Below are 25,819 nucleotides of genomic sequence, written 5' to 3'. Positions count from 1 at the left end.
AAATTGCTCGAGGAACTCACAAAATGAGTCGAAGCCAACGACAAGAGGGTGGAAATGTACAATGCCAGGGTCGATCAAATCCCGAGGGCTCCATCAATGATAAAGGGGCTTGATTCGAAAAAATTCATACAAAAGCCTTTTCCGTCGAGTGCGGCACCGAAGCCAATCCCTAAAAAATTCCGTATGTCCGAAATTCCCAAATATAACGGTACGACCGATCCTAACGAACATGTCACCTCTTGCATATATGCTATAAAAGGCAACGACTTGGAGGACGATGAGATCGAATCCGTGTTGTTGAAAAAGTTCGGGGAGACCCTCTCGAAGGGAGCGATGATCTGGTACCACAATTTACAGCCGAATTCCATCGATTCTTTTGCCATGTTAGCAGATTCGTTCGTAAAGGTACATGCTGGTGCCATAAAGGTTGCAACAAGGAAATCAGACCTCTTCAAAGTAAAGCAAAGGTAGGATAAAATGCTGAGGGAATTTGTATCCCGATTTCAAATGGAACGCATAGAATTACCCCCTGTCACGGACGATTTGGCCGTACAAGCTTTCACCCAAGGGTTGAACGAGCTAAGTTCGACAGCATCACATCGGCTAAAACAAAATTTGATTGAGTATCCAGCGTTAACTTGGGCAGATGTACACAACCGATATCAATCGAAAATTAGGGTCGAAGATGATCACTTGGGAGCTCCGTACGGACCCGTTCATCAGAACAGGACAGTTACTAAAAACCAAAAGGAGATCGACAGAGAACAAAGGTCGAACAGAGACCGATATTGACCGTACGTCGCAGATCGGGTGAACAACGGTTCAGCACGTAATGCAGTTCATAACAATCGAAGGATTGATCGAGGACAAAATTCTCGGGGGCTTATGAGTAAGAACGACTTCGATAAATATGCCGATCCTATAGAAGCACCTCGATTATCGGAATATAACTTCAGCGTTGGTGCATCCGCTCTCGTGTCAGCCATCGGACGCATCAAAGACACTAAATGGCCTCGACCCATGCAGACCGATTTTGCCCGAAGAAATCCCAATCAAACGTGTGAATATCATGGTACCCATGGCCACAAAACGGAAGATTGCAAGCAACTAAGAGAGAAAATAGCTCGCTTGTTTAACAAAGGGCACCTTCGGGAATTTCTGAGTGATAGGGCAAAGAACCATTTTAAAAGCAGGGATTTCAGCAAGCAAAACGAGCAAGAAGAACCGCAGCACGTCATCCACATGATCATCGGCGGCATCGATACCCCTCAGGGACCAGTACTTAAATGCACTAAAACATTGATGGTGAGGGAAAAGCGATCTCGGACTCAAGATTACGCGCCCATGGGGACTTTGTCCTTTGATGATGAAGATGCAGAGGGGGTCATCCAACCTCATAATGACGCACTGGTAATATCTGTACTCATGAATAAAACTAAAATTAAGCGTGTGTTAATCGATCCAGGTAGCTCGGCCAACATCATCTGATGAAGGTAGTAGAGCAGCTCGGCCTACAGGATCAGATCGTACCAACAACTCTGGTCCTGAACGGGTTCAATATGGCATGCGAAACCACAAAGGGTGAGATAATCCTACCAATAAACGTGGCCGGGACCATCTAGGAAACAAAGTTTCACGTGATCGAAGGTGATATGAGATATAACGCCCTTTTCGAAGGCCATGGATCCACAACATGAGAGTTTTGCCTTCAACCCTACACCAGGCCCTCAAATTCCCGACATCGGGAGGTGTCAAAACGGTGTACGGAGAACAGCCAGCCGCAAAGGAAATGTTCACCGTCGACGAAGCTAAACCAATATCCTCACTTTCGCCGATAAAAGGATCGGGCCCAGAAAGAGAACGGGACACCAAATAGCAATCACAGACATCGGCTTCGACCCAGCCAGACAACCAAAAAAATCGAAGAGGATGATGATCAAAGGGTCCCTCGATCTTTCGTGATTTCCGATGACTCCGACGCCACAAAATCAACAATCGAGGAGCTAGAGCAAGTCATATTGATCGAGCACTGGCCCGAGCGAAAGGTATACTTGGGAACAGGGTTGAGCCCCGAATTCAGGAAGAAACTCGTCCAATTTCTTATCGATAACATCGATTGTTTTGCATGGTCCCATTTAGATATAACAGGGATCCCGCCGGACATAACGACGCATCGGCTAAGTTTTTGGACCAGTGAAGCAAAAGAGAAGACCCCAGTCCAGGAGAAAGCACGCATTCATAAAGGACGAGGTAGCCAAGCTTCTCAAAGTAGGGTCCATTCGGGAGGTGAAATATCTCGAATGGCTAGCCAACGTAGTTGTAGTCCCTAAAAAGGGAACAAACTTAGAATGTGTGTGGACTATAAGGATTTGAACAAAGCATGCCCCAAAGATTCCTTTCCGCTGCCTAACATCGATCGCATGATCGATGCCACGACCGGCCACAAGATCCTCACTTTTCTCGATGCCTATTCTGGGTATAATCAAATTCAGATGAACTCGGAGGACCAGGAAAAGACTTCATTTGTCACCAAATATGGAACGTATTGTTATAATGTGATTCCCTTCGGGCTAAAAACGCAGGGGCTACTTACCAACGCCTAGTAAATAAAATATTCAAAGAACAAATAGGAAAATCAATGGAATTTTATATTGATGACATGTTAGTTAAGTCTCCGTGCGCAGAGGACCATTTGACCCATTTGCAGGAAACGTTCGAGATTTTAAGGAAAGACAACATGAAACTCAACCCCGAGAAATGTGCTTTCGGGGTCGGGTCGGGCAAGTTCCTCGGCTTCATAGTATCACATTGGGGAATAGAGATTAACCCCGATAAAATCAAGGCCATCGAAGACATCGTCGTTGTGGACAGCGTGAAGGCCGTACAAAGGCTAACAGGTTGGATTGCAGCCTTAAGCCGGTTCATCTCAAGATCATCTGACCGAAGTCACAAATTTTTCTCTCTACTCAAAAAGAAGAACAATTTTGCTTGGACCCTGGAGTGCCAACAAGTATTAGAGGAACTAAAGCGATATCTATCAAGCCCACCACTACTTCGCACTCCAAAAATAGACGAAAAACTTTATTTGTACTTGGCAGTATCGGAAGTCACCGTAAGCGGTGTACTAGTTCGAGAAAAGCAAGGTACGCAATTCCCCGTTTATTATACGAGTCAAACCTTAGGAGAAGCGGAAACTAGATATCCACTCCTGAAAGAATTAGCACTTGCACCGATAAGCGCCTCAAGAAAGTTAAGGTCGTACTTTCAATGTCATCCCATAATTGTGTTAACCACTTACCCGCTTCGTAATATTTTGCACAAACTCGAGTTATCAGGCCGACTGGCCAAATGGGCCGTCGAACTCAGTGGGTACGATATCGAATATCAACTCCGCACGGCCATCAAGTCTCAAATTTTAGCAGACTTCATGGCCGATTTCACGCCAACCCTCGTACCCGAAGTCAAAAAAGAACTGTTGAAATCAGGTACATCATCGGGGGTATGGATCCTTTTTACGAACGGGGCTTCGAACGTAAAAGGGTCCCGGCTGGGCATAGTTTTGAAACCACCCACGGGTAGTACTATTAGGCAATCTATTAAAACTATCAGGTTGACTAACAACGAGGCCGAGTATGAAGCCATGATTGCAGGTCTCGAGCTAGCTAGAAACTTGGGAGCAGAAGTCATTGAAGCCAATTGCGACTCCTTGCTGGTGGTGAGTCAAGTAAACAAAACCTTCGAAGTTCGAGAAGGTAGAATGCAAAGGTATTTAGATAAACTGCTTGTCACTTTGCACCATTTCAAACAATGGACTTTACGGCATGTACCACGGGAACAGAATAATGAGGCCGATGCGCTTGCAAATTTGGGGTCGTCGGTCGAGGTAGATGATTCGGGGAATGTTGTTCAGCTTTCGAGATCGGTAATCGAAGAAGGTCACGCCGAAATATATTCTACAAGCTTAACCATGGATTGGAGAAACAAGTATATTGAATACTTGAAGAGCGGAAAACTCCCATCGGACCCTAAGGATTCCAGAACCCTACGGACTAAAGCTGCTCGATTCACGTTGGCTTCGGGCGGAACGCTGTACCGAAGAACGTTCGATGGACCGTTGGCCGTATGCTTGGGTCCGGTAGATACCGATTATATCCTACGGGAAGTGCACGAGGGTACTTATGGGAATCACTTTGGAGCCAATATGTTAGTTCGAAAAATAATCAGAGCAGGGTATTATTGGATCGATATGGGCAAAGATGCGAAGGAATTTGTTTGTAAATGTGACAAATGTCAAAGGTTCGCACCGATGATCCACCAACCCGAAGAACAACTCCACTCGGTCTTATCCCCAAGTCCATTCATGAAATGGGGAATGGATATCGTCGGACCTCTGCCATCGACCCCAGGTAAAGTCAAATTCATTTTATTTATGACTGACTATTTTTCTAAATGAGTTGAAGCGCAGCCGTTCGAGAAAATAAGAGAGAAAGAAGTTATAGACTTTATTTGGGATCATATCATATGCCAATTCGAGATTCCTGCCGAAATAGTATGATGGAAAACAATTCGTTGGCAGCAAAGTAACAAGATTCCTCGAAGACCACAAGAAAAGAAGGATACTATCGACTCCATACCACCCCAGTGGGAATGGGCAGGCCGAATCAACAAACAAAACTGTCATTCAAAACTTAAAGAAGAGGTTGAACGATGCTAAAGGGAGATGGAGAGAAATCCTGCCCGAAGTCCTTTGGGCATATCGGACAACGTCAAAATCCAGCACGGGGCCGACCCCATTCTCCTTAGTATATGGGTCTGAAGCATTGATACCAGTCGAAGTTGGTGAACCCAATGCCAGATTTCGATTCGCGATGGAAGAATCAAATAACGAGGCTATGAATACAAGCCTTGAACTATCGGACGAAAGGCGAGAAGCTGCTCTCGTCCAATTGGCCGCCCAAAAGCAGCGAATCGAAAGATATTATAATTGAAGAACCAAGCTCTGCCATTTCAAGCCTGGGACTTAGTGTTGAGAAAAATTACCATCAATACCCGAAATCCGAACGAAGGGAAACTAGGACCGAATTGGGAAGGACCATATCAGGTGCTCGAGAACATCGAAAAGGGATCGTACAGGCTCGGCATTATAAACGGCAAACAGCTATCAAGCAGCTGGAATGTATCACATCTAAAACGGTACCACTTCTAATGTACAACCTTTCCATATTCGTTTATATCTCAAAACTGACCCCTGCAGAAGTCCGAACAAGGGCTAAGACGGATCTCTCGCTTGAAAGCATGCGTTGCACTCTTTTTCCCTTAGACCGGTTTTATCCCAAATGGGTTTTTCGGCAAGGTTTTTAATGAGGCAACCATTGATCGTGCAGCATTTACAACAATATTCGAGGTCTCGCAAGAAAGTTATTTCACAACAACAGGGTTCCAATAGGAAAAATTGTACGAGCCAAATGGTCGAAGCAAACCATGCTCATATAGATTGGCCCGAACCCAGGCGTGTAATAACGTGCGAAGAAAGTTATCTTCTTTATCGGCATCTTATATCCAAGGAAAATTCCTCTATTTTGAGATTTATTATGCAATCAGAATTAAGATAAACTCGACGACTAAGCCTACGGGCTAGTTTTATTTCGAGTTCGAGCAAACACTCACTAGACCATTACGCCTACGGGCTACACTACTTCGAGTTCAAATCATTCACTCGACTATGCCTACGGGCTACATTACTTCGAGTTCGAATCATTCACTCGACTAAGCCTACGTGTTATTTTTATTTCAAGTTCGAGCAAACACTCACTCGACCATTACGCCTACGGGCTATACTACTTTGAGTTCGAATCACTCACTCGACCATTATGCCTACAGGCTACACTACTTCGAGTTCGAATCATTCACTTGACTAAGCCTACGGGCTATTTTTATTTCGAGTTCGAGCAAACACTCACTCGACCATTACGCCTACGGGCTATATTACTTCGAGTTTGAGCTAACACTCATTCGACCATTACGCCTACGGGCTACACTACTTCGAGTTCGAATCACTCACTCGACCATTACGCCTACGGGCTATACTACTTCGAGGTCGAATCATTCACTCGACTAAGCCTACAGGCTATTTTTTATTTCGAGTTCGAGCAAACACTCATTCGACCATTACGCCTATGGGCTACATTACTTCGAGTTAGAGCTAATACTCACTCGACCATTACGCCTACGGGCTACATTACTTCGAGTTAGAGCTAACACTCACTCGACCATTACGCCTACTGGCTACATTACTTCGAGTTCGAATTATTCACTCGACTAAGCCTACGGGCTATATTTCTTCAAGATCGAATCATTGACAACTAATAAGTCTAAAGGGCTACATTGCCCCAAGTTTGAGTAAGCGCTTGCTCGGTTACAGAGGCTACGAAGTCCAAATTTGATTAAGTTGTTTAAATCATTGTGAAAACATTCATAAGGCGTGAATAAAGTCCTCACAAGACGAGAAACAAAAACAGAAGCAAGTCAGCAAAAAGGGAGATATGTCTATATACAAATTTATCTGCATGGGTAATTACAATGTAAAAACTAAGATCTAAACTTCTCGACCAGGAGCGGTCTCTTCTTTATCAGCCCCCCCCCTCATTTTCGGATCCGCTCTTGCTCCCATCGTCATCATCGCCATCAGAAATCAGAGCTTCAGCATCGACTTCGAGTTCTTTGGCCCTTTTTATCTCTTCAGTGAGATCGAAGCCACGAGCATGGATCTCCTCGAGAGTTTCCCTTCTGGATCGGCACTTAGCAAGTTCGGCGACCCAATGCGCTCGAATATCGGCGGACTCGGCTGCCTCTCTTGCCTGGACTTGGGCAGCTTCAGCATCGGCCCGATAGACAGCCACGAGCACATCCGCATCGGCCTTTGCTTTTTTGGCATCGGATTCGGCCTTGGCAAGTACAGAGGCCAACCGAGCCTCAAGCTCCTCAATTCTTCTTGCTTGAACCAGGCCTTTTTCCTTCATTTTCTGAAGTTGGGTTTCGGACGATGATAACTGGGCTCGAGCAGTCTCTTTTTCTGCAGCAAAGCGGTCCATACCTTCTTTCCACCGCAAGGACTCCGTTCTTATCACGTCGACCTCCTCACGAAGCTTCCCGATCATCTCGATTTTTTGTTGCAGCTGTGAGACCGAAATGTTAGCTATCGTTCCGGTATCAAGCCCATAGGCTTTCAAAAGCATCATTACCTACTTAGACAAATCGGTTTGATCTCGATAAGCCTTGGCCAGCTCAACTCGGAGGTCTTTTATTTCCTCTTCTCTCTGCCCTAAGAAAAGTCTGAGGGAGTTCCTCTCGTCAATAGCCCGTTGTAGGTCGGCCGCGTATCGATGCAGCTCATTCTGTATTATTATTATTATTATTATTATTATTATTATTATTATTATTATTATTATTATTATTATTATTATTATTATTATTATTATTATTATTATTATTATTATTATTGTGACCGAGAACATTGTTCTCGATGAACTGTCGTTGCCTACAAAGAAACAAGAAGCGAAGTTAACGAAAAACGAACATAAAGATAGTACCGACAAAATAATTTTAAAAGCTCACATGATTCAAAGCCTGCCGCAATCCGTGAAAAAGATCTGATTCATCACCAGCACCGGCAACATCCTCAATGCCGGTAAACAGGTCACGAAAGGGATCTTCTTCATCGTGAGGCATGTCTAGATCGAGGGCTCCCAGAGCTTGAGCTTCCCGAATCACCCCTGCTGAAAAAGCGGGAAAGGTAGGCAAATCCTCGATCGCTGCAGCCACAAATGACTCGCTTGGAGCGTTCCCCTCGGTTCGAAGGGGTTCGAGGAGCTCTTCGATCATATCCCCTGCCGGTTGACTCCGATGAGATGCGTCGTCGATATCCGATAGTTCGGGGACTCTACCTGAATCTTTCTCCGGTATATCTTTAGTTCGAGGCGGAGTCATCGATCCAATCGGCAATGAGGCATCGGTGGTTCTTTTCGTTCGGACCGCCAGCGCGGACTCATCATTCTCTTCTTCTTCTTCTTCGTCTTCTTCTTCTTCTTCTTCTTCATCCCTTAGACGCAGAATGAATTCCACGGTCAAAAGAATGACATTCTTGTTCGGCTTACGAGCCGTCCTCTTCTTCGGTTTTGGATATACGGGAACCGAGGCTCTCTTCCTTTTATTTTCCTTCACCGGCTTTGGGACAGAGGCCGAAATTTCCTCCTCATTGGACAAGGGCCTCAAGACCGCGCCTTTACCCAAACCTGCATATGGGAAAACTTATAAAAAATATTTTGAAAACCGCCTCGTTCGGATCATCAGAGTCCGAGAAATGAGCTTACAGTGATTTTTGGCCTCTCACCCACCCTTTGACAAATCACGCCATGAGCGCTCGGCGTATGTGGAGGTCGAAACAAGGGCTCGTACCCAGTTCTTGAGATCGGGAACTGCTCCGGGTATCCAGGGAACCGCTACATCACAAAAAAAAATGGAGTGTCGATAAAAGAATAAATGAAAGAACAAAATAGAAGCAACATCAAGATCACACTTATGTTTCATATTCCACTCCTCGGGAAAGGGCATATTTTCAGTCGGAATCAGGTCCGAAGTCCTTACTCGAACGAACCTGCCCATCTAACCCCAATCCCTGTCCTCGTCAATACTCGAGAACAAAGCCTTGGTAGCCCGACGCTGGAGTTTTATTAACCCTCCTCGATAAAGTCGAGGACGGTACAATCGGATAAGATGATCGAGGGTGAACGGCATTCCCTCGATTTTGCTCACAAAATATCGGATCAGGATAACGATCCGCCACAAAGAAGGATGGACCTGGACTAGGGTTACCTGATATTGTCGACAGAAGTCAATAATTACGGAATTGAGGGGACCCAAAGTGAAAGGGTAAGTATACACATTCAAAAACCCTTCACGTAAGAAGTGATATCTTCGTCAGGGGTAGGAATTATTATTTCTTTTTCATCCCAATTGCAATCTTTCTTTAGCTGATCGAGGTACTTCTCGGTTATCGAACACATGTACCTCGATACCGGCTCACACCGGCCAGGGACCGATGAACCTTTATCGACCTTAAAATCTGAAGTAAGGACACATGCCCCGGGAACATACTCCTCAGACCGTGGTTCTGCCGGTGTCTCGTCGGCGGCACACTGTGAAGATGAAGCCTTCTCTTTCTGAGGAATGGTTTGGGATGTTTTCGCCATTTTTGAATTCAAAGGTGAGGAATAGAAGAAAGTGACAAAGATTTGGTAGAATTAAAGAGGGGTTTTTTGCGGAAAGAAATCACAGATTTATTGGTAAGTTGAAGAGTACGAAGAAGAACTTGAGAAATTTGGAAGATAGAAGATGTAAAAGTGGTAAAAGATAAAAGAAAGGGTTATTTATAGGTTCAAGCGATGACAGTTCAGTATCAGCAGTGGCCGACCACCACCTGATATGCATTAAATGCCTTGAAAGACTAAACCGACGAGACAACTACCAGATGCATCATGGTCGAACCCGATGGAAACGATAGGATATAATCCGATCGAGCTGTTAAAAAAAATCATATCGTTTCTCGCAATATTCTTTCCGAGAAACGAGGGGATTATCTGTATACGGTCAAAAAAGATTTCGGCCTTAGCACGTCCGATCTATTTCGAACGATGATTTATCGAAGTAAGATCCCGAAGGCGGAACGAACTAACCTCGAACCCGGGAGGCCGATCCGTGTCGAGTTCGATATCATTATCGAGCTCGAATCAAAATCGAATCATGATGCAGAGTAGATCTATCGTTCTGATAATCCACAATTCAACCAACATCTACCTCGAATCAATTCGAGGGCTCGAGCCAGGATCGGGCTCGAACCAAGGTCACGAGTTCGAGCCGAAATCAAGCTCAAACCAAAATCGAGGGTTCTAAGTAAGATCGAGCTCGCAGACAAAAGCCATTGCAATCCCACTAGAGAGAATCTTGGCAGAAATTATGAAAAAGCTGACTTATCATGGGTCTCCCACTGAATGTTTATTTTATTATGCTTTGAGCCAAATCCCTCCACTATAAAAGGGCTTGGTTACCATTTCTGTAGGACAAGTTTTTCTCAGGCTTACATTGTAATAAAAGTGTTATATTCTTCTACAGTAAAGAATCGTTTCTTTCAGATTTCTTAGATTGATTCTATTTGTTGAATCCTAAGATTCATTGTTCCTGATAACCTTATCTATTTTGCATTCTCCGCAATCTATATTTACATTTTTATTTATCCTTCCATTTTGTATTAAGTTACGTCACATATCCTCGGAACTGCGTATAAATTCAACTCTATTCATTTTTTGGATAAACAATTTTCTTCCTCGTTATTTCTAGTTTTTAATGCCTGCCCTAGTTTTTAATGCCTGCCTCTCCTTCCTTCAGCCTACTACCTGTAGTGCAGCCAATCCCTAATATTGGTGTCATATAAATACCACAGACCATACCAACCCCATTCTGACCTTCAAAGGTCCATCCTTGCCTCTTCTTCTTCTCTAGTTTATTACTACCAGCTAGCATTGATATGAAAGTCGTATTGGTTATAAATCATTTATTTATCCAATAAACATCACATTGGTTATCTCATTTTATATGATGCTTATTATTTTTTCTATTTTATTTTATGTAACAACTTATTAGTTCATTAAAAAAAAATACGTATAGAATTTGGAAATAATTCATTTTAAACTTCTCAATTTATTCTAATGAACAGTTTTTACAACGGCACAATATTATAACATGTTTGAGAACAAGTCTAAAATTATTATACTAATATATTTAAGATGACAAGTTTCAAAAGTTTCTGTTGGAATAGAGGTGGTACTATTAAGAACTTGATTTCTTTTTTACAAAATGTTGTAACGTATTTTCAAACTTTTAACTACAAAATTGCGATACATTCTGTTTCTTTATGAAATTATAAATTAAGTGCGTAATTTATATTCATTTAGAAGTGTGGAATCGCTGTCCTACAAAACGAATGAAAGACCTCTGTAATTGGAATAACAGAGTGCTTGCCTTATACCTTAGTCAGAATTCTCATTTAAAACTAAATGGTTTGACTCTTAATATTATTTTTGAGATTGAAGTACTAATAGTATATACCTATCTATCGTTTCCCAAAACATATTATATTCTAATATAATGTTCGTTGGTTCGGTTTGAATTGATTTTTCTCTAAACGGAAACCAAATCAAGTAAGTTAGTTTTTCAAATATTTGAACCAAACCAAATCAATTAAGTCGGTTTTTTATCGATTCAGTGTATGTCGGTTTTTGTCGGTTTTCCGATTTTGTCAGTTATTTATTGGTTTTTTACTTAAATATGAGACATACACTACCAAACACATATTCCGTCGACTACATTTTCAACATAATACTATCAAACCAATTGCTTTTTGAGAAATTTATCATTTACCAAGATATATTGATGATGATTGAACCAAATAGTGACGAATAATTTTAGGACTCAATTAAAAATAGATTATTTTAATATGAAATAAATTCTTGTATTTAGCAAAAGAAAACTATCAATCAAACTAGAATGTAAAGGCAAAGAACTAGATTATTATAATAGCAAATAACTAGACAAAAATGCAAACGATTAATATGTACCATAAAATTTTATAACATTGTGAGTGTGTGTGTGTAATAATAAATTTTAAATAGGTATTTATATAGTTGGTTTGGTTACTTCTATATTCGGTTTGGTTCGATTTTTTCCGATTATTTTTTGATTAAAACCAAAACCAAAACTAAATTTGATCGATTCAATACTAAAATCAAATCAAACCGAAAAGGTATCGGATATTTTAATCGATTTGATTCAATTTGCGGTTTGTTTCGATTTTTCTAATTTTTATGAATATTCCGCTTCAACGTACGTAGTAAAAAGACAGAGACGTTGGAGACGTTAAAATTTGGAATTCGAAAATCGAAATATTAATCGTGCCGCATTCATTAGTTGCCACTGAGGCACGTCTTGTTTAGTTTAAAAGTTTCACCATTATTTTTTTGTTTTTAAAATAAATTGGCAACTTTTTTTCGCTGCAAAAATCAGATGTTATATCTTTTAAGGTCGAAGCAATTTACTCTGAAAAAAAGTATTTTACAAAAAATATTTTTGACCAAAAAGAAACATAGTCAAACAGCCAATAAATATAGGTAATTCCAAACTCCATACGTATGGTCTTCACACAAAATTATCTCGAAAATTAATGCGTAATCAACTTTTAATAAGATTATTTCTTTCTTTTTTTAATTTACCATCCGAATCAATTTTTCACATAGCTAAATTAATATTAGTTAATTAATACATGTATCTTTCTATTAATTAAATATTACCTTACTATGAATATCAGTAAGTATTCGAAAAATTTATAAGTTAAAAATTGTTTAAATTTGGAAAAGATTAGCCAAAATAGATGTGGGTGAAAGAGAGAGCACCGAAACCAGAGAGAGAGAGTGCATGATGACGAGTCACTCCTAAGACTCATACGCGTAGCTGTCCAGCTGTCCGGCCACGGATTCCCCTGATTGCGTACACACCGGACCACCCCCTGGACCCTACCTTACTCGCTCTCTCTCTCTCTCTCTCACACACACACACACTAAAGAATGACAACATAACTCACCCCCAAAATATATCCCCAATATTTTCTACTCCCATCATTCTTACTCTATACTCCTTTCTTTGTGTGGACTGCCTGTATGTAGTGAGAGAAAGTAAGAGAGAGAGAGAGAGAGAGAGAGAGAGAGAGAGAGAGAGAGAGGGTATGAGGGCGGGTCACGGCGGAATATTGAAAATGGATGGGAGAAATTGCACTCTCACACTATGTTTCGCCGCTCATTGTAGACAAACCCACAAAGAATAATAGCCCATTGTGAAAAGAAAAAATTGCTCTTTATACTTCTAAGAGATCTCACATATTCGCAAGTCATTTAAAGGACAAAATTTCCAATGGCGAAGACAGGTATAGTTGAAGGCGATCCAATTTCAGTGGCGACTGCAAAGGCAGCAACAGAGTTGAAAAGGGAGTTACAGAGACTCGTTAAGGCTATTTTATCTGAAGATGAAATCAATGTGGACGCCATTGATAAAACCCATCAAACCCTTTTCGCCTTAAAAGACCTAAAGCTTAAACGACAGTCCTCGTTCAGGACTCCACCTGATTCTGCTCGTGTTTTGCCTGATGAATTTCGCTGCCCACTTTCTAAAGAACTTATGAGGGATCCTGTTATCGTTTCCACCGGTCAGGTTAGTACTAACATTCACTGTCATAATTCACTTTTGAAGATTATAATTTTTTTTTCTCGGTTCATCACCATAATCGTGAGAGTTTTTTTAATTAAGATTCATTTTTATGGGAATACGCTAGGTATGCTGTTATTGTTGTTGTTGGGTGTGTTTGATGGATTTTATGAGGTTGTGGAATTGTGGGGAAGTGGCAGTTCTTTAATTGTTTTTATTTTTTATTTTCCAATTTAGCCATCTTTTTTATGAAGTGCGGGTGTTTGCTCATGTGGGCTATTTTTTAATTAGGTTAAAAAGTTAATAATGATCTCTGATTAATTAGTTCTTATGAATGTCAATATTAGGGTATAACAGTGTGTACTAATCTTTCTTCCGTGGTACATTTCTTTTTATTTTTCTTGTTATAATGTTTTAAGTAAAAATAAAGCCTTTGATGTCATTGGAGTTTTGTTTTCATGTAATTACATGTAAATCCAATTATGCTGTCTCATCGATCATCCTTTTGATGATTGGGTCAATTTTTTTTCTGAACTCTCCCACTGCAATTAGGGGATTGTTAAGCATTTCTGTAATTTTCAAGATTCGTCTATTAGTCTTTGTTTTTTCATTAGTTTTCTATAAGAGCTTGTTGATTTGTAGGTTGTTAGTTTTAGTGATAAGGCATATTGCTTATATTTTGTTGGAATTTTGCAGACTTATGATAGACCCTTCATTCAGAAATGGTTAAATGCTGGAAATAGGACGTGCCCTCGAACACAACAAGTGCTTTCACATACAATTCTTACACCTAATCACTTGATTCGCGAGATGATCTCACAATGGTGTAAAAATAATGGGATTCAAATGCCAGACCCTGTTCAGTATCTGAATGATGAAGGGTTGACTGAAGCTGATCGAGATTTATTCTTCTCTTTGCTTGAAAAGATGTCTTCAATATTATCTGATCAAAAAGTTGCTGCAAGAGAATTACGTTTGTTAACGAAGAAAATGCCTTCTTTTCGGGCACTATTTGGAGAATCTGCAGATGCTATTCCTCAACTAATGCGCCCCCTCTCTCGAAGCAATAGTGGTGTTCATCCGAATCTCCAAGAAGACATAATCACGACACTTTTGAATCTTTCCATCCATGACAATAACAAGAAGCTCGTCGCAGAGACTCCAATGGTTGTTCCACTTCTTATGGACGCATTAAGATCAGGAACGATTGAAACAAGGAGCAATGCAGCTGCTGCCCTTTTCACACTGTCTGCCCTCGACTCTAATAAAGAGCTTATCGGAAAATCTGGTGCTCTGAAACCGCTGGTTGAACTCTTAGATGAAGGGAATCCGGTAGCGATGAAGGATGTTGCTTCAGCTATTTTTAGTCTGTGCATTATCCATGATAATAAGGCAAGAGCGGTTAGAGATGGTGCCGTGAGGGTTATCCTGAAAAAGATAATGAATAACGTGCATGTCGACGAATTGCTAGCCATACTAGCAATGCTATCAACTAATCAAAAGGCAATTGAGGAAATGGGAGACCTTGGAGCAGTTCCATGTTTGGTTAATATAATAAGGGAGACCTCTTGTGCTCGCAGCAAGGAGAATTGTATTGCAATCCTTTACACAATCTGTTATACCGACAGAACCAAGTGGAAGATAATAAGGGATGAGGAGAAAACCTACGGGACAATCTCTCAACTTGCTCAAAATGGTACAGCAAGGGCCAAGAGAAAGGCCAATGGTATTCTCGACAGACTGAACAGGGCTGTGAATCTTACCCATACTGCATAAAGAGAAGCAGTTGAAGCACAAAATCTGTAAATTCTGCTCCAACCTTATTAGCCCTTTTCCTTTCATCAATATATTGAGGCATGTTGTGGTTCGTTTGCAACCTTCCATTTTGTACATTCTATCTGAGTTTTTACAAGTAATAGTCATTGTGAATAATTACTATGAGGGAGTTTTTTGTATAAATAAAATCATTGTCTTTTAGTTTGATTGATTGTTTGCATATCTAGCGGAAGAATTGTGAAACATTGTGGGCTTTTCTCCTCAATATGCTACCAATAAGATTGTGATTGGTTGCATTGAATTTTCTTTATTTGTATTTGTGAAATAATTGATCCACATGGCTCTCCTGTCGTGGTGGGATATTAGCTTAAACTTCAATGGAAGTATCAGCAAGCAAGTGGGGTTGCTTTGATTTGTCTGCAAGCAAAAATGTTATATTTCTACTTTGAATCTTACTGTGGAAGGGCAGATAATGTTCCTTTCTTTTCTCCACAGTAATGGTAACAAGGTCCACTGTCCACATGGCTGGCTCGAGTGGGGTTGTGTTACTGATGGCAAAAAACAAAAGGGCGATTCCTTCCTACCCCTTTGGTGATGGTAGTGTTACTCTCACTTTACTTGGTTCTGGCTTTGAGTGGAAAAGCCAAAAACTCAAAACCAATTAGTTGAGGTGATTTTTCTAGGTATTGATAGTGAAGTTATTCCGTATATGTGTTAAGAGTTGATTTCTTTTCATTTGGGTGAAGTTATTCAGTCGATTTATTCGGTGAAATAGTTAAGGGTGTATTTGTTAATAGGTGGTAGCAGGTATTCGATGAAATAGTTAAGGGTGTAATACAGATATAACCGGCCAAAACGAAAGCCAAAAATTCTTTACCCTATGGCACTAGGTTATCCAAATTCTATTATCTTCTACCATATCAAGGTTATGGATAAATGAATGAATGGTTCTAGAATGTGGATGGAAGAATACCGAACGGGAAGAATATGCCCATATTCAATGGTCTTGTGATATTTGTTGACATGGTCCATCCATCGTGCAATAAAAACCACCCTTTTTTCGTTTTTGGTTATCAAGTCTTCATTCCAACAGTAAACCACCAGCCTTTTTATCCTATCTGTTCACTGCCGTGGTAACCTTTTTTATTTTACCCCTTTCTGTTTGAAGTGGTCCCTGGTTGTGGCAACATGGCGAGACTAAGCTAGTGTTTGGCCATAAATTCTTAAATTTGTTTTAAAAAATCTGTTTTGGCTGAAGTTTGACTTGGAGATGAAAATATGTTTGGACATACGTTTTCAAAACATATTTTCCAAATTTATTTTGGAAAAACATGTGTATTATTAGGGATTTGGCCCAAAATCAGCTATTGAGCTGGTTTTGGGATTTGAGATTTGGGATTTGGGATTTTACCAAAATATAGGCAAAATCTATGGCCAAACTTGTATTTGCCAAATAAAATCCAAGTTTATTTTGACAAAATCTATGACCAAACGGGTCCTAAATTTTTCTTATACGGTCCCGGTACTAGTAAGATGTATAAATTTTACTGAATAAATTTTATGGGTGGTCTTCAACTTTGTGTTCATTATTCAAAAGTCACTTTTCTTTCTTTTGTTACGTAAAAGTCATTCAACTTTGTGTTCATTACCCAAAAGTCATTTTTCTTTCTTTTGTTACACAAAAATTATTTTACTATGCTCTAGTTATCACAATAATCATTGACCAGATTTTACAAACCATTCACCTGAAAAGTCTATTATGCCCTTGTCAATATAAATCCTCCCATTTATGTAATACCTTCTATATTATATTCTACATATTATACTTTTACCCAGGTATTTTACTTATAATTAAAATAACTTAATATTATTTTGTTTATTATTTTTATACTCGTATATTTATTTTTTTCTTAGTATTACTTTTCAAGATATATAAGTAGTATTATTATATTTATCAATAACATTACCGCGAACAAATCTCAAGTCCACGTTCTTAATCATACTTAATGAAATATGTTTAATAAAAATTAAAAAATCAAAGCTCATTGATTTATCAGCCAAGCCATACCCATTAATTTAATAAATAAACTACCCACATCTAGTAAAATGACGCATCAGATTAATACTTTCAAATAAATAATATTAACAGATAAAGCTTTAAAAAATTAATATTAAACACAAATATCTTTAAAACTTTTTTTAAAATTTTTATTGACTATAAAAAACTATCATTTGTTAAACAAATCTGTTTTTATTATTTTAAATAAATATTAAAAAATAAATATTTTTTATCATTAACATATGTTCGTGTTTGAATATGATTAAAAAAATTGAGTGCCATGAAAAAATTAAATGTATGAATATATTATAAAAATAATAAATAAAATAATTTAAAGTTATTTTAATTATAAGTAAAATACCTAGGTAAAAATATATTATATAGTATATAATATAGAAGGTATTACATAAATGAGAGGATTAATGTCAATGACATAATAGACTTTTCAAGTAAAAGTATTATAAAATATGGCCAAGGTGACTTTTGCAATAAATAGAGTAAAGTAAAATAATTTTTGTATAATAAAAGAAAGAAAAATAATTTTTGAGTAATGAATACAAAGTTGAATGATTTTGAAAAAATAACTTTTGAATAATAAACACAATTGAATGATCACCCGTAAAATTTTGCGCGGAAGGTTTTGTTCAGCTGTAAGAGCATATCATGTTATCATGTTATGTATAAGTGCATATGAGGCGATCGAACACTGTCACCAACACGATATTAATATTTAAATGGAGAGGAATAGGGATATACGAATTCATTATTCACTGAGTTTGAACCGTACATCACTTTATAAGATGTTAAGACTATTCAGATAGTGTACTGTTTTCACAATGGCGGTGTAGATAACTTAATACTAGTATTATTTAGTTTGGACGTATATGCAAAATGACAGAGAAGTAAAGTGTTTTGGTGTCCAGCCATCTAAGTAACTGTTATTCCTCATGTCACGCTATGGTTTAACTTTTTTATCAATATAATAAAAGAAGCGAGTAGGTAATCATGTGATGCTTTTCATTATGTATAAAGAATATGGAATACAAGGTAGGTGGTCAACAGCTTTAATAGGAAATATGCCCCCTCCTCTTTTTAAAGATTTCTGATTCCCCATATCCATTTTCTTCTTAGATGGAGGAATAAAGAAAAATATAAAGGACAAAACAAAGAGTATAAGAGAAGTATTAAGTTCTTGATGATTTTTAAACTCTGCAGCCTAAGGATCTGGCCTAGAAGCGGATCCAAGATTTTAAAAGGAGGCGCACCACTGAAGATGGAATTACAAGTCATGGATGCAAGATGTTGGACCTCCAATTCCAACAATTTCTAAGCTAAGATTTTATCGGTACAGGAAGTTAGACGAGAGATATGGGAGTTTAGTGATTAATTATACATCAAACGTGAACACAATTTTTCCCTATCTACCTAGTCAATTACCCTTAATTTTATGTAGCATAACGAGCGCTTGTTAGGGGTGGACGTTCGGATAGTTCGGATTGAAAAAATTTCGGTTTGAATCATCGGTTATCGGATTGAAGAAATGACAATCCAAATCCAATTCAAATAAGCTCGGATTAGATCAGATTTTTTAAGTTCAGTTTCGGATTAATCGGTTTGGATATTTCAGATTCCCGGTTTTGCGCCTATAAGTTGAGATATTTCTTCTTCTTACAAAAAATGAACATTCAAATGAAGTATTTATGTTAAATTGCCTAAAAAGTTTCTCATTCACACCACAATCATTCAAATAAAGCAGTCAAGTAATGAAACCATCATCAAACAAATGCAACAGAAACATTAATAAGGCCAATAAGAATTAGCAATAGTAAAATCATGTCCGAATAGAACGTATTCTAACAATAACTTAGTAATAAATATTGAATATATGAGATAATTTCTGATGGTAAGCTACTGAACTTGTTATTATTTGCATATGGATTAAATATATAGTATAAAAAAATTGAATTTTCGGATATCCAAAAAAATTGATGTACCAAATCAATATCCAATCCAAAATTCAAAAATGGTAAAAATTAAATTCGAAATTCGATCCCCAAAAAAATCGGATTTCGGTTTGGATTTAGGATATTGCCATATATATATATATATATATATATATATATATATATATATATATAGTCTTTTCTTAATATGTTAGAACGTATAAAATCTAAATTTTCAATAAAAGGGAATACCAAACTTGAAAATTTGAAAAAGGAAAACAGAAAATTAAGAAACAAGAGGGAATAACATACGAAATTTGGAAGATGACAAAAAGGAAAGAAAGAAAAAAGATCAAATGGTTTTGTGGCCCATTACAAACTTATTTTTAGTTTTATGATCCCATCTTTTTTTTAACACATGAAAAATCTATCTTTTATACGTAAAATATCTAAAAGATACTTTCTTAATTTCAACATTGTAATAAGACATAAAGGCCTATTTTTCTTATGGGTTCCCAAGTAGACATTAAAGTCAAATATTCAACATATATGCACTACAATGTATAGTTTGGGGAGAGAGCATGGGTCCTGTGCACCATAGTTATAAGCATAGATCCGTACTGAGTTCTGTATGACCTAAAAATTAGATCTAGATTTTTATACAATTCGATTTATAATAAAAGGGAGGATAAATCAAAGTCGATATTAAAATTCAATAGTACTAGTGCTTTTATGACGGGTATTTAATGCATGGTATCAGATGAGATTATCTTAGAACAATGATGGAGCAATAAAGGCTTGAAAACATAAAAGATAGCAATCAATGATAATAAATGACTTTTAGGTTATAAATGGAACGAGGTTCGCCTGACAAGAATGAGATTTTCCACTAAGTTTCCTGACAATGATAGATGGCGATAAACAGTTGAATATTCTGATTCTTCATGGATCGAGAGAGAAAGGTCAAAGAAAAATAAGTGTTATGCTTTGTATGTATTCAACAAAGAGAGAATCTTCCACAGAGAATGTCCATGATGTTCTTTACAAAAATATCCGATCCCCTTCTGGAACTACATTTCTTCCTATTTATAAGAGTACATGGGTCATAAAACCTTAGATAGTACAACAGAAAGGAATATTCACTAGAATATTCTTTAGGGAATCTAAATCCCAAAACTAGTCGTTACTGCGTGCCGAAGACGGAAGCTCGTTCTCGTCTTCTATCAAACTACCTCGATCTCAGCGACAATTTGTCTTCTTCACACGACCTCGACCTTTTAGGCTCAAGTTGATACGTCATATCGTTGACACATCACAGTCTTCAAAGGCTTTATCACCGTTGACCAGGTCAAATGTGTGAAACGAAGCTTTTCGCCCATATAGTTAGTCCCTCCGCTTATCGAGGTTGTCCTCAGGGATAATCTTGATAAATGGATAATAATGATCGTGGTCGTCGTCAGAGACGGATGACGTGGCGTGACAGGGGTCGCATGTTTCAAACTCTTGTTGTCTTGATTTTCCTGGGTGACCTTTGGAGAGAACCTGACGTGGATGGGACGTGACGTCATTCGTCATAATGACGTCGGTTTCTGATGCGTCGCGTCAGGACACGTGCAACTCGTGGGTTGGTTCTGCTATTTTGCCTGCAGCTGTAATCATGACGAGTTGCCTCGATTCTTAGGGATCCTTCATTATAAAAGTGGGATGATTACTGATTTTGAATCTTTCTTTCACTTTTATTGCTAAGATTTCTTGCATCTTCTTCTTAGACTCTCTTTCTTTGTTCACTGTTTCTTAAGCTTTCTTTCATTTTCTCAACCCTTTCGCTTCTTTAAATTTCCCGAGCTTTCCAACCTTGTCTAACTTGCCTTCTCATGCTAATAAGGAGATTCAAGCTATCCCTCTAGTTGTTGTGACCTCCGTTCACGGAGGAGACGCCATCTATGTCGTTGAAGCGGAGGCTATTCCCTTAGTGGAAGAGATTGTTCCTCGCAACCCTGAGGTGAAACCGAACTTGCAACGGCAGCTGGAGGCGGTGGCGAAGGTTTTCCGATCCTCTTTAACAGCCAAGTATTTAGTGGAGTTCAAGGCTAAGTATGGCATCCCTGACCAAGTAGAGCTCGTACCCGTAGGCAAGGACGGAGTGTATACCCACAGTCCATGATATTGCGCTCTCTACGCCTACACTTTCACTATCGGCTACTCTCTTCCTTTTCCGCCATTGGTGGGGGAATTCTGCCGCTACTACCGGGTCTGCCCGGTCCAACTTGCGCCCTTGGTCTACAAGGTGGTCAAGATGCTGTCAAAATTTGCCGAATTGGCCAATGTCGAGGTCACTCTTCGACATATTATGCACTTGTTTATGTCAACCTTTTATCAAGGTACAATGTTAAATATCCGCCACCGTGGAAGCAAATCCCTCATCGTTAAGACGGATGAAAATGGCAGTCGATAATTTTTGCTCGACTTCTTTTACGTCAAGACCGAGTTTGTCGTGGCTGACGTTGTAGAATTTCCTAAGGCTTGGAACCACGCCCGTAATTGCTTTTCTTTGTCTGCATTTCTTCATGCAATTATGCGCTTTACTTTTTGAATTAGCTTTTCTCGTTTTTGCAGCTACTGCTCGGAGCCTCCAGTTGGTGACGCATCTCGCCGACTGGGTTAGGCAAGTCTTTTCTTGCACAGTGGGGAACCACGATTGGTCGAGCTTTTGTCATAAATACAAACTGACTCCTCCTCTGAAAGGTAACATCGTTCTTTGGATGGTGTTGTATTTGTACTCGTACGGTTTATTGTGCTCATCTGTATGTCTCTTTTTAGGCCCCGCCAAGGAGGTTTCTAAAAGGAACCTGGTGTCGACGCCCTCTTTTAGGAGGAGGAGGGGCGCTGCTTCCTCTACTCCTGCTCCTATTTTGATTGCTACGTCCATTCTTCTTTTGGCTCCTCCATGTATTGAAGATGAGAAAGTTTCTCTGCGCGACGCGAACCTGAGGCCCAGGAAGAGTAAAGTCGTAGACGGGGAAGATAGTGTACCGGTGGTGGTTAACTTGTCGGAAGTCTTCCTCGAGGTCGTGGTGCAAGGCATCGGGACGACATTGGCCGAGGGAGGTATACGGGAAGCCTCAGAGGTGCCTACCTTGGTAGGATTTGATATTGCTACTTACTTTCGACCTGAATAGGATGAAGTCACCGTGAATGGTGTTGATGATGGTTCCGCATGTCCCGGGTGTGGGGAGGCTTCATCTTCTAACCCAGCCCAGGAAGCTTCCCATGCTGACAAGGGGAAGGGGAAGGTGCCCGTCGAGAAGGACAATGAGTGGGCTGAGTTTATTGGCAATGAATCTGACTCCGAACTCGACCTGGAAGATCACGAGATGATTGACAACGGGAAGAACTAGATTGAGTTTAGAGTAGAGGGGGGTCGAGTATCATCACCAATCCCAGTGAATTATAATTCACTTAAGCATATTGAGGATGTGATTCAGGCCTTTGGCCCCTTCTGCACTGATGCCGAGCATAGGACTCTTGGGCAGCTGAGTGAGAATACCCTTTCCAAGAGCATCGCCGGCCTCGCTCTCAGGGTAAATCATTTCCTTCCTCTTTATCTTTCTCTTTTAGCTCTAATTTGTTTCTAATCCTTTGTTTGCGCAAACGATCATCCTGGAAATTGAGAGTGTGTGGAGAGAGAAGAGGCGGATAGAGATCTACCAAAAAATGCGATCAAAGTATAAGGAGTTCCGAGGGAGTTATTAGGAGGCTAAGAGGCGGCTCCGTGAGGGGGGCAACGTGCCTGCCCTAAAAGAGGAGATGAGAAAGAAAGATGAAGAGTTGTTCGCGTCTGTGGAGAGGCTCAGTGCTCTTGAAAGAGTGTTGAAGAGAAAAGAAGAGGATCTCGATCCGAGGAAGGGCGTAGAAGCCCAGTGCCGCGACCTCCAGAGCCGGGTTGATCAACTCCAAGGTCAGTTGAATGATTTCCAATTCGAAATGGACGGGCTCAGGGGAGAGGTACCTGGTAAGTAGCAGCGGCTCGAGAGGGCATCAGATGGAAACTCGAAAAAGAGCTACTCTTTTAGAGTTGGTGAACAAAAGCCTTCATGCCGGTCGAGACAATGTTAGGTCGACGGCCGAAGCTAACGAAGCCAAGCTCGAGGAGAGGATTGGTGAATTGGAGAAAGAGAACGCTAAGCTACATGAGCGGGTTTCTATTGTGGAGGGCGATAATGCCAAACTGCTTGAACGGCCCTCAACTTCTCATGCCTCTGAATTTCTGGCCATTCCTCGAGAGAAGTACAAGGAGTGGATCCTTGCCAAAGCTCTAGTAGAGGTAATCCGATAGTTGGGCCAGACGGGCTTCGTCTTCAATACAGCCATGGAGAGAGCCCGAGCCAAAGCTCGTGAAACTCGGTTGGCTTATGGCTATGACCCTAACACACCTCAGCCTGATGCCGAGGATGATGATGATGAATGAGGCTTTGACCAGCTTGAAGACAGTGCCTAGTGTGACTCTGCTTACGACCGAGGCGAGGATGGAGAGGGTGGCAGAGACCAAGGTGGTGACGGCCACTAGATATTTTGCCTTTGTTTTTGTTTAAATTCTTGTATTTTTCTCTTCTTTTCGTTGGCGTAATGCGCCTTTGTAAAGACTCTTTGTCTAAATATAAAAGTTAGTTTTTGTTTTATACGCACCTTTCTTATCTTTGCATGTTTCGTTTCTGTACTTATATGTTTTGCTTCTGTACTTCCTTCCTTCATTGTCGTCCTCTGGGTTGCGATAGTCGTGGGGTTGAGTGGTCATAGGCCGAGGAGTTTTGTTCGAGCTATTCGAATGTGATTCTTAGTTAAGATGTGGCCAAGGTTCGAAGGGTTTTGTTCGAGCTGGTCGAGCATACTTTTTAGTTGAATTGTGGCCAAGAGCCGATAGGTGTTGTTCGAGCTGATCGAACATACCTTTTAGTTAAGTCGTGGCCAAGGGACGATAGGTGTTGTTCGATTTGGTCGAACGTACCTTTCTGTTAAGTCGTGGCCAAGGGCCGATGGGTCTTGTTCGAGCTGGTCGAACATACCTCTAAGTTGAGATGTGGCCGGGGGCCGAGAAGCGTTGTTTGTGCTGGTCGAATATATCTATAAGTTGAGAGACTTAGGAGGACAATGTAAGTAAACGGGTATCTCATTTTTTTCAACATCATTGTATCAATTACATCAATTTGCCTTGAGGCTTTTTTTGGAGAAAATTACAAGTTTTGGGTGCTAGATAGAGTTCCAATCCCAGTACCAGTATATCTAGTCCCTTCATTGTTCGACTTGAAGATTCTTGAGGAGTCGGGCAATGAAATATGTCTATTCTCGCGTACTCCAACTCAAAATGTCCCGTCCGTCGCCTTCTTAAAACACTCCTTGAGAAAACCCTGTTGGTTAAACTCAAGTGAGGTAAAAAGAGTACGACTTACGGGGCACTCCTTATTTCTCAAAAATTAAAGTACTTGAGGTGGCTGATGTTCCATTTGTTTGGTAAGAGCTTTCCTTCCAATGTCTCTAGTTGGAATGAACCCTTGTCTGCCTTGCCTATGATTTTGTACGGTCTGTCCCAATTGGCTCCTAATTTGCCTTCTCGGGGATCTCTTCCTGCTTGGGTCTTGGCTTTGAGCACGTAGTCCCCGATCTTGAGTAACCGTACCTTGGCCTTTCTGTTGTAGTAGCTCTCTGCTTGTTGTTTTTGTGCGACCATTATTATATACGCCATGTCTCTTTGCTCCTCAATTGCGTCGAGGTCTTGTCTTATGTTCTCGTCATTATCGTTGCCCCTCTAATTGGTGTACCTTAGGCTGGGTTCTCCCACTTCAACCGGTATGACTGCTTCAATCCCGTAGACTAAGGAGTAAGGTGTTTCTCCTGTGCTTATTTTTGGGGTCGTCCTATGTGCCCACAATACTCCTGGGAGTGTCTCCGGCGACAAACTCTTAGCGTCTTCGAGTCTTTTCTTCATGTTGTTCAAGATCGACTTGTTGGAGGATTTTGCTTGACCGTTGCCGGCTGGGTGGTAAGAGGTTAAGGGTATCCTATTAATGTGCCATTTTTCGAAAAACTCGATCCGATGAACTGGGGTACATTGTCGCAACTTATTTCTTTAGGCAGGCCAAATCGGCAAATGATGTTCTTCCATATGAAAGTTATTACCTCTCATTCGCGAATTGGGCGAATGCGCCTTCCTCCACCCATTTAGAGAAGTAGTCAGTCAAAACTAAAAGGAATTTAACATTACCTCGTCCCAGCGGAAGCGGTCCCATGATATCCGTTCCCCACTTATTGAACGGCCATGAGAGGTAATGGAATGGAAGTGTTCACCTGCTTGGTGGATTATTAGGGAATACATCTGGCACTATTCACATTTCTTTATGAATTCCAGGGCGTCTTTCTTCATGGTAGGCCAATAGTATCCCGCATGTATGAGGCATCTGACCACTGCTCGGTCACCGGAATGATTGCCGTAATGGCCTTCGTGGACTTTCTCCAGGACGCACTAAGATTGATTCGGGCCCAAACATTTTGCCAATGGGCCACCATACGTCCTTTTATACAATTCGTTGTGGAGGAGGTTGTACCTTGCCGCTTACATTCTAAACTTCCTGGCTTCTTTTTTGTCGTTTAGAAGAACACCGTCCTGCAAGTAGATTATAATACAATTGTGCCAGTCTCAGGTTAAATTTATAAATTTTACCTCAACGTGATCTAAGGTTGA

The 25,819-nt window shown here is 40.2% G+C and overlaps 2 protein-coding genes across 3 annotated transcripts; both read left to right on the top strand.

Annotated features, from left to right (window-relative positions):
- Positions 1–12,707: 12,707 nt before the first annotated feature.
- LOC107821079 (U-box domain-containing protein 9) lies at positions 12,708–15,289 on the top strand. The gene is made up of 2 exons (XM_016647484.2): positions 12,708–13,311; positions 14,002–15,289. The coding sequence occupies exons 1-2, from the start codon at positions 13,015–13,017 to the stop codon at positions 15,079–15,081; spliced, it is 1,377 nt and encodes a 458-aa protein (XP_016502970.1). The 5' UTR covers positions 12,708–13,014; the 3' UTR covers positions 15,082–15,289.
- Positions 15,290–20,675: 5,386 nt separating this feature from the next.
- Positions 20,676–23,762, top strand: LOC142173217 (uncharacterized). 2 transcript variants are annotated; one of them, XR_012702664.1, is made up of 3 exons: positions 20,676–21,620; positions 21,700–21,828; positions 21,904–23,762. XR_012702664.1 is itself a non-coding variant. In XM_075237702.1 (3 exons), exons 1-3 carry the CDS (start codon positions 21,380–21,382, stop codon positions 22,260–22,262), a joined length of 573 nt encoding a protein of 190 aa, XP_075093803.1. In that variant the 5' UTR covers positions 20,803–21,379; the 3' UTR covers positions 22,263–23,762. The 2 variants fall into 2 exon arrangements, 1 of the variants encoding a protein (XP_075093803.1); XM_075237702.1 differs by having other exon boundaries at positions 20,803–21,464.
- Positions 23,763–25,819: the final 2,057 nt, after the last annotated feature.

This window comes from Nicotiana tabacum, chromosome 19, assembly GCF_000715075.1.
Source record: "Nicotiana tabacum cultivar K326 chromosome 19, ASM71507v2, whole genome shotgun sequence".
Taxonomy (NCBI): Eukaryota; Viridiplantae; Streptophyta; class Magnoliopsida; order Solanales; family Solanaceae; genus Nicotiana; species Nicotiana tabacum.
Note: the sequence above shows the minus strand (reverse complement) of the source record. Positions and strands in the feature narration are given on the sequence as shown.

Excerpts from the sequence above, each read along its gene's own strand:
- LOC107821079 (XM_016647484.2), top strand. The coding sequence starts at position 13,015 with ATGGCGAAGACAGGTATAGTTGAAGGCGATCCAATTTCAGTGGCGACT. Across the intron at positions 13,312-14,001 it reads TTATCGTTTCCACCGGTCAG|ACTTATGATAGACCCTTCAT; the intron begins GTTAGTACTAAC and ends GGAATTTTGCAG.
- LOC142173217 (XM_075237702.1), top strand. The coding sequence starts at position 21,380 with ATGCTGTCAAAATTTGCCGAATTGGCCAATGTCGAGGTCACTCTTCGA. Across the intron at positions 21,465-21,699 it reads TATGTCAACCTTTTATCAAG|CTACTGCTCGGAGCCTCCAG; the intron begins GTACAATGTTAA and ends TCGTTTTTGCAG. Across the intron at positions 21,829-21,903 it reads ACTGACTCCTCCTCTGAAAG|GCCCCGCCAAGGAGGTTTCT; the intron begins GTAACATCGTTC and ends GTCTCTTTTTAG.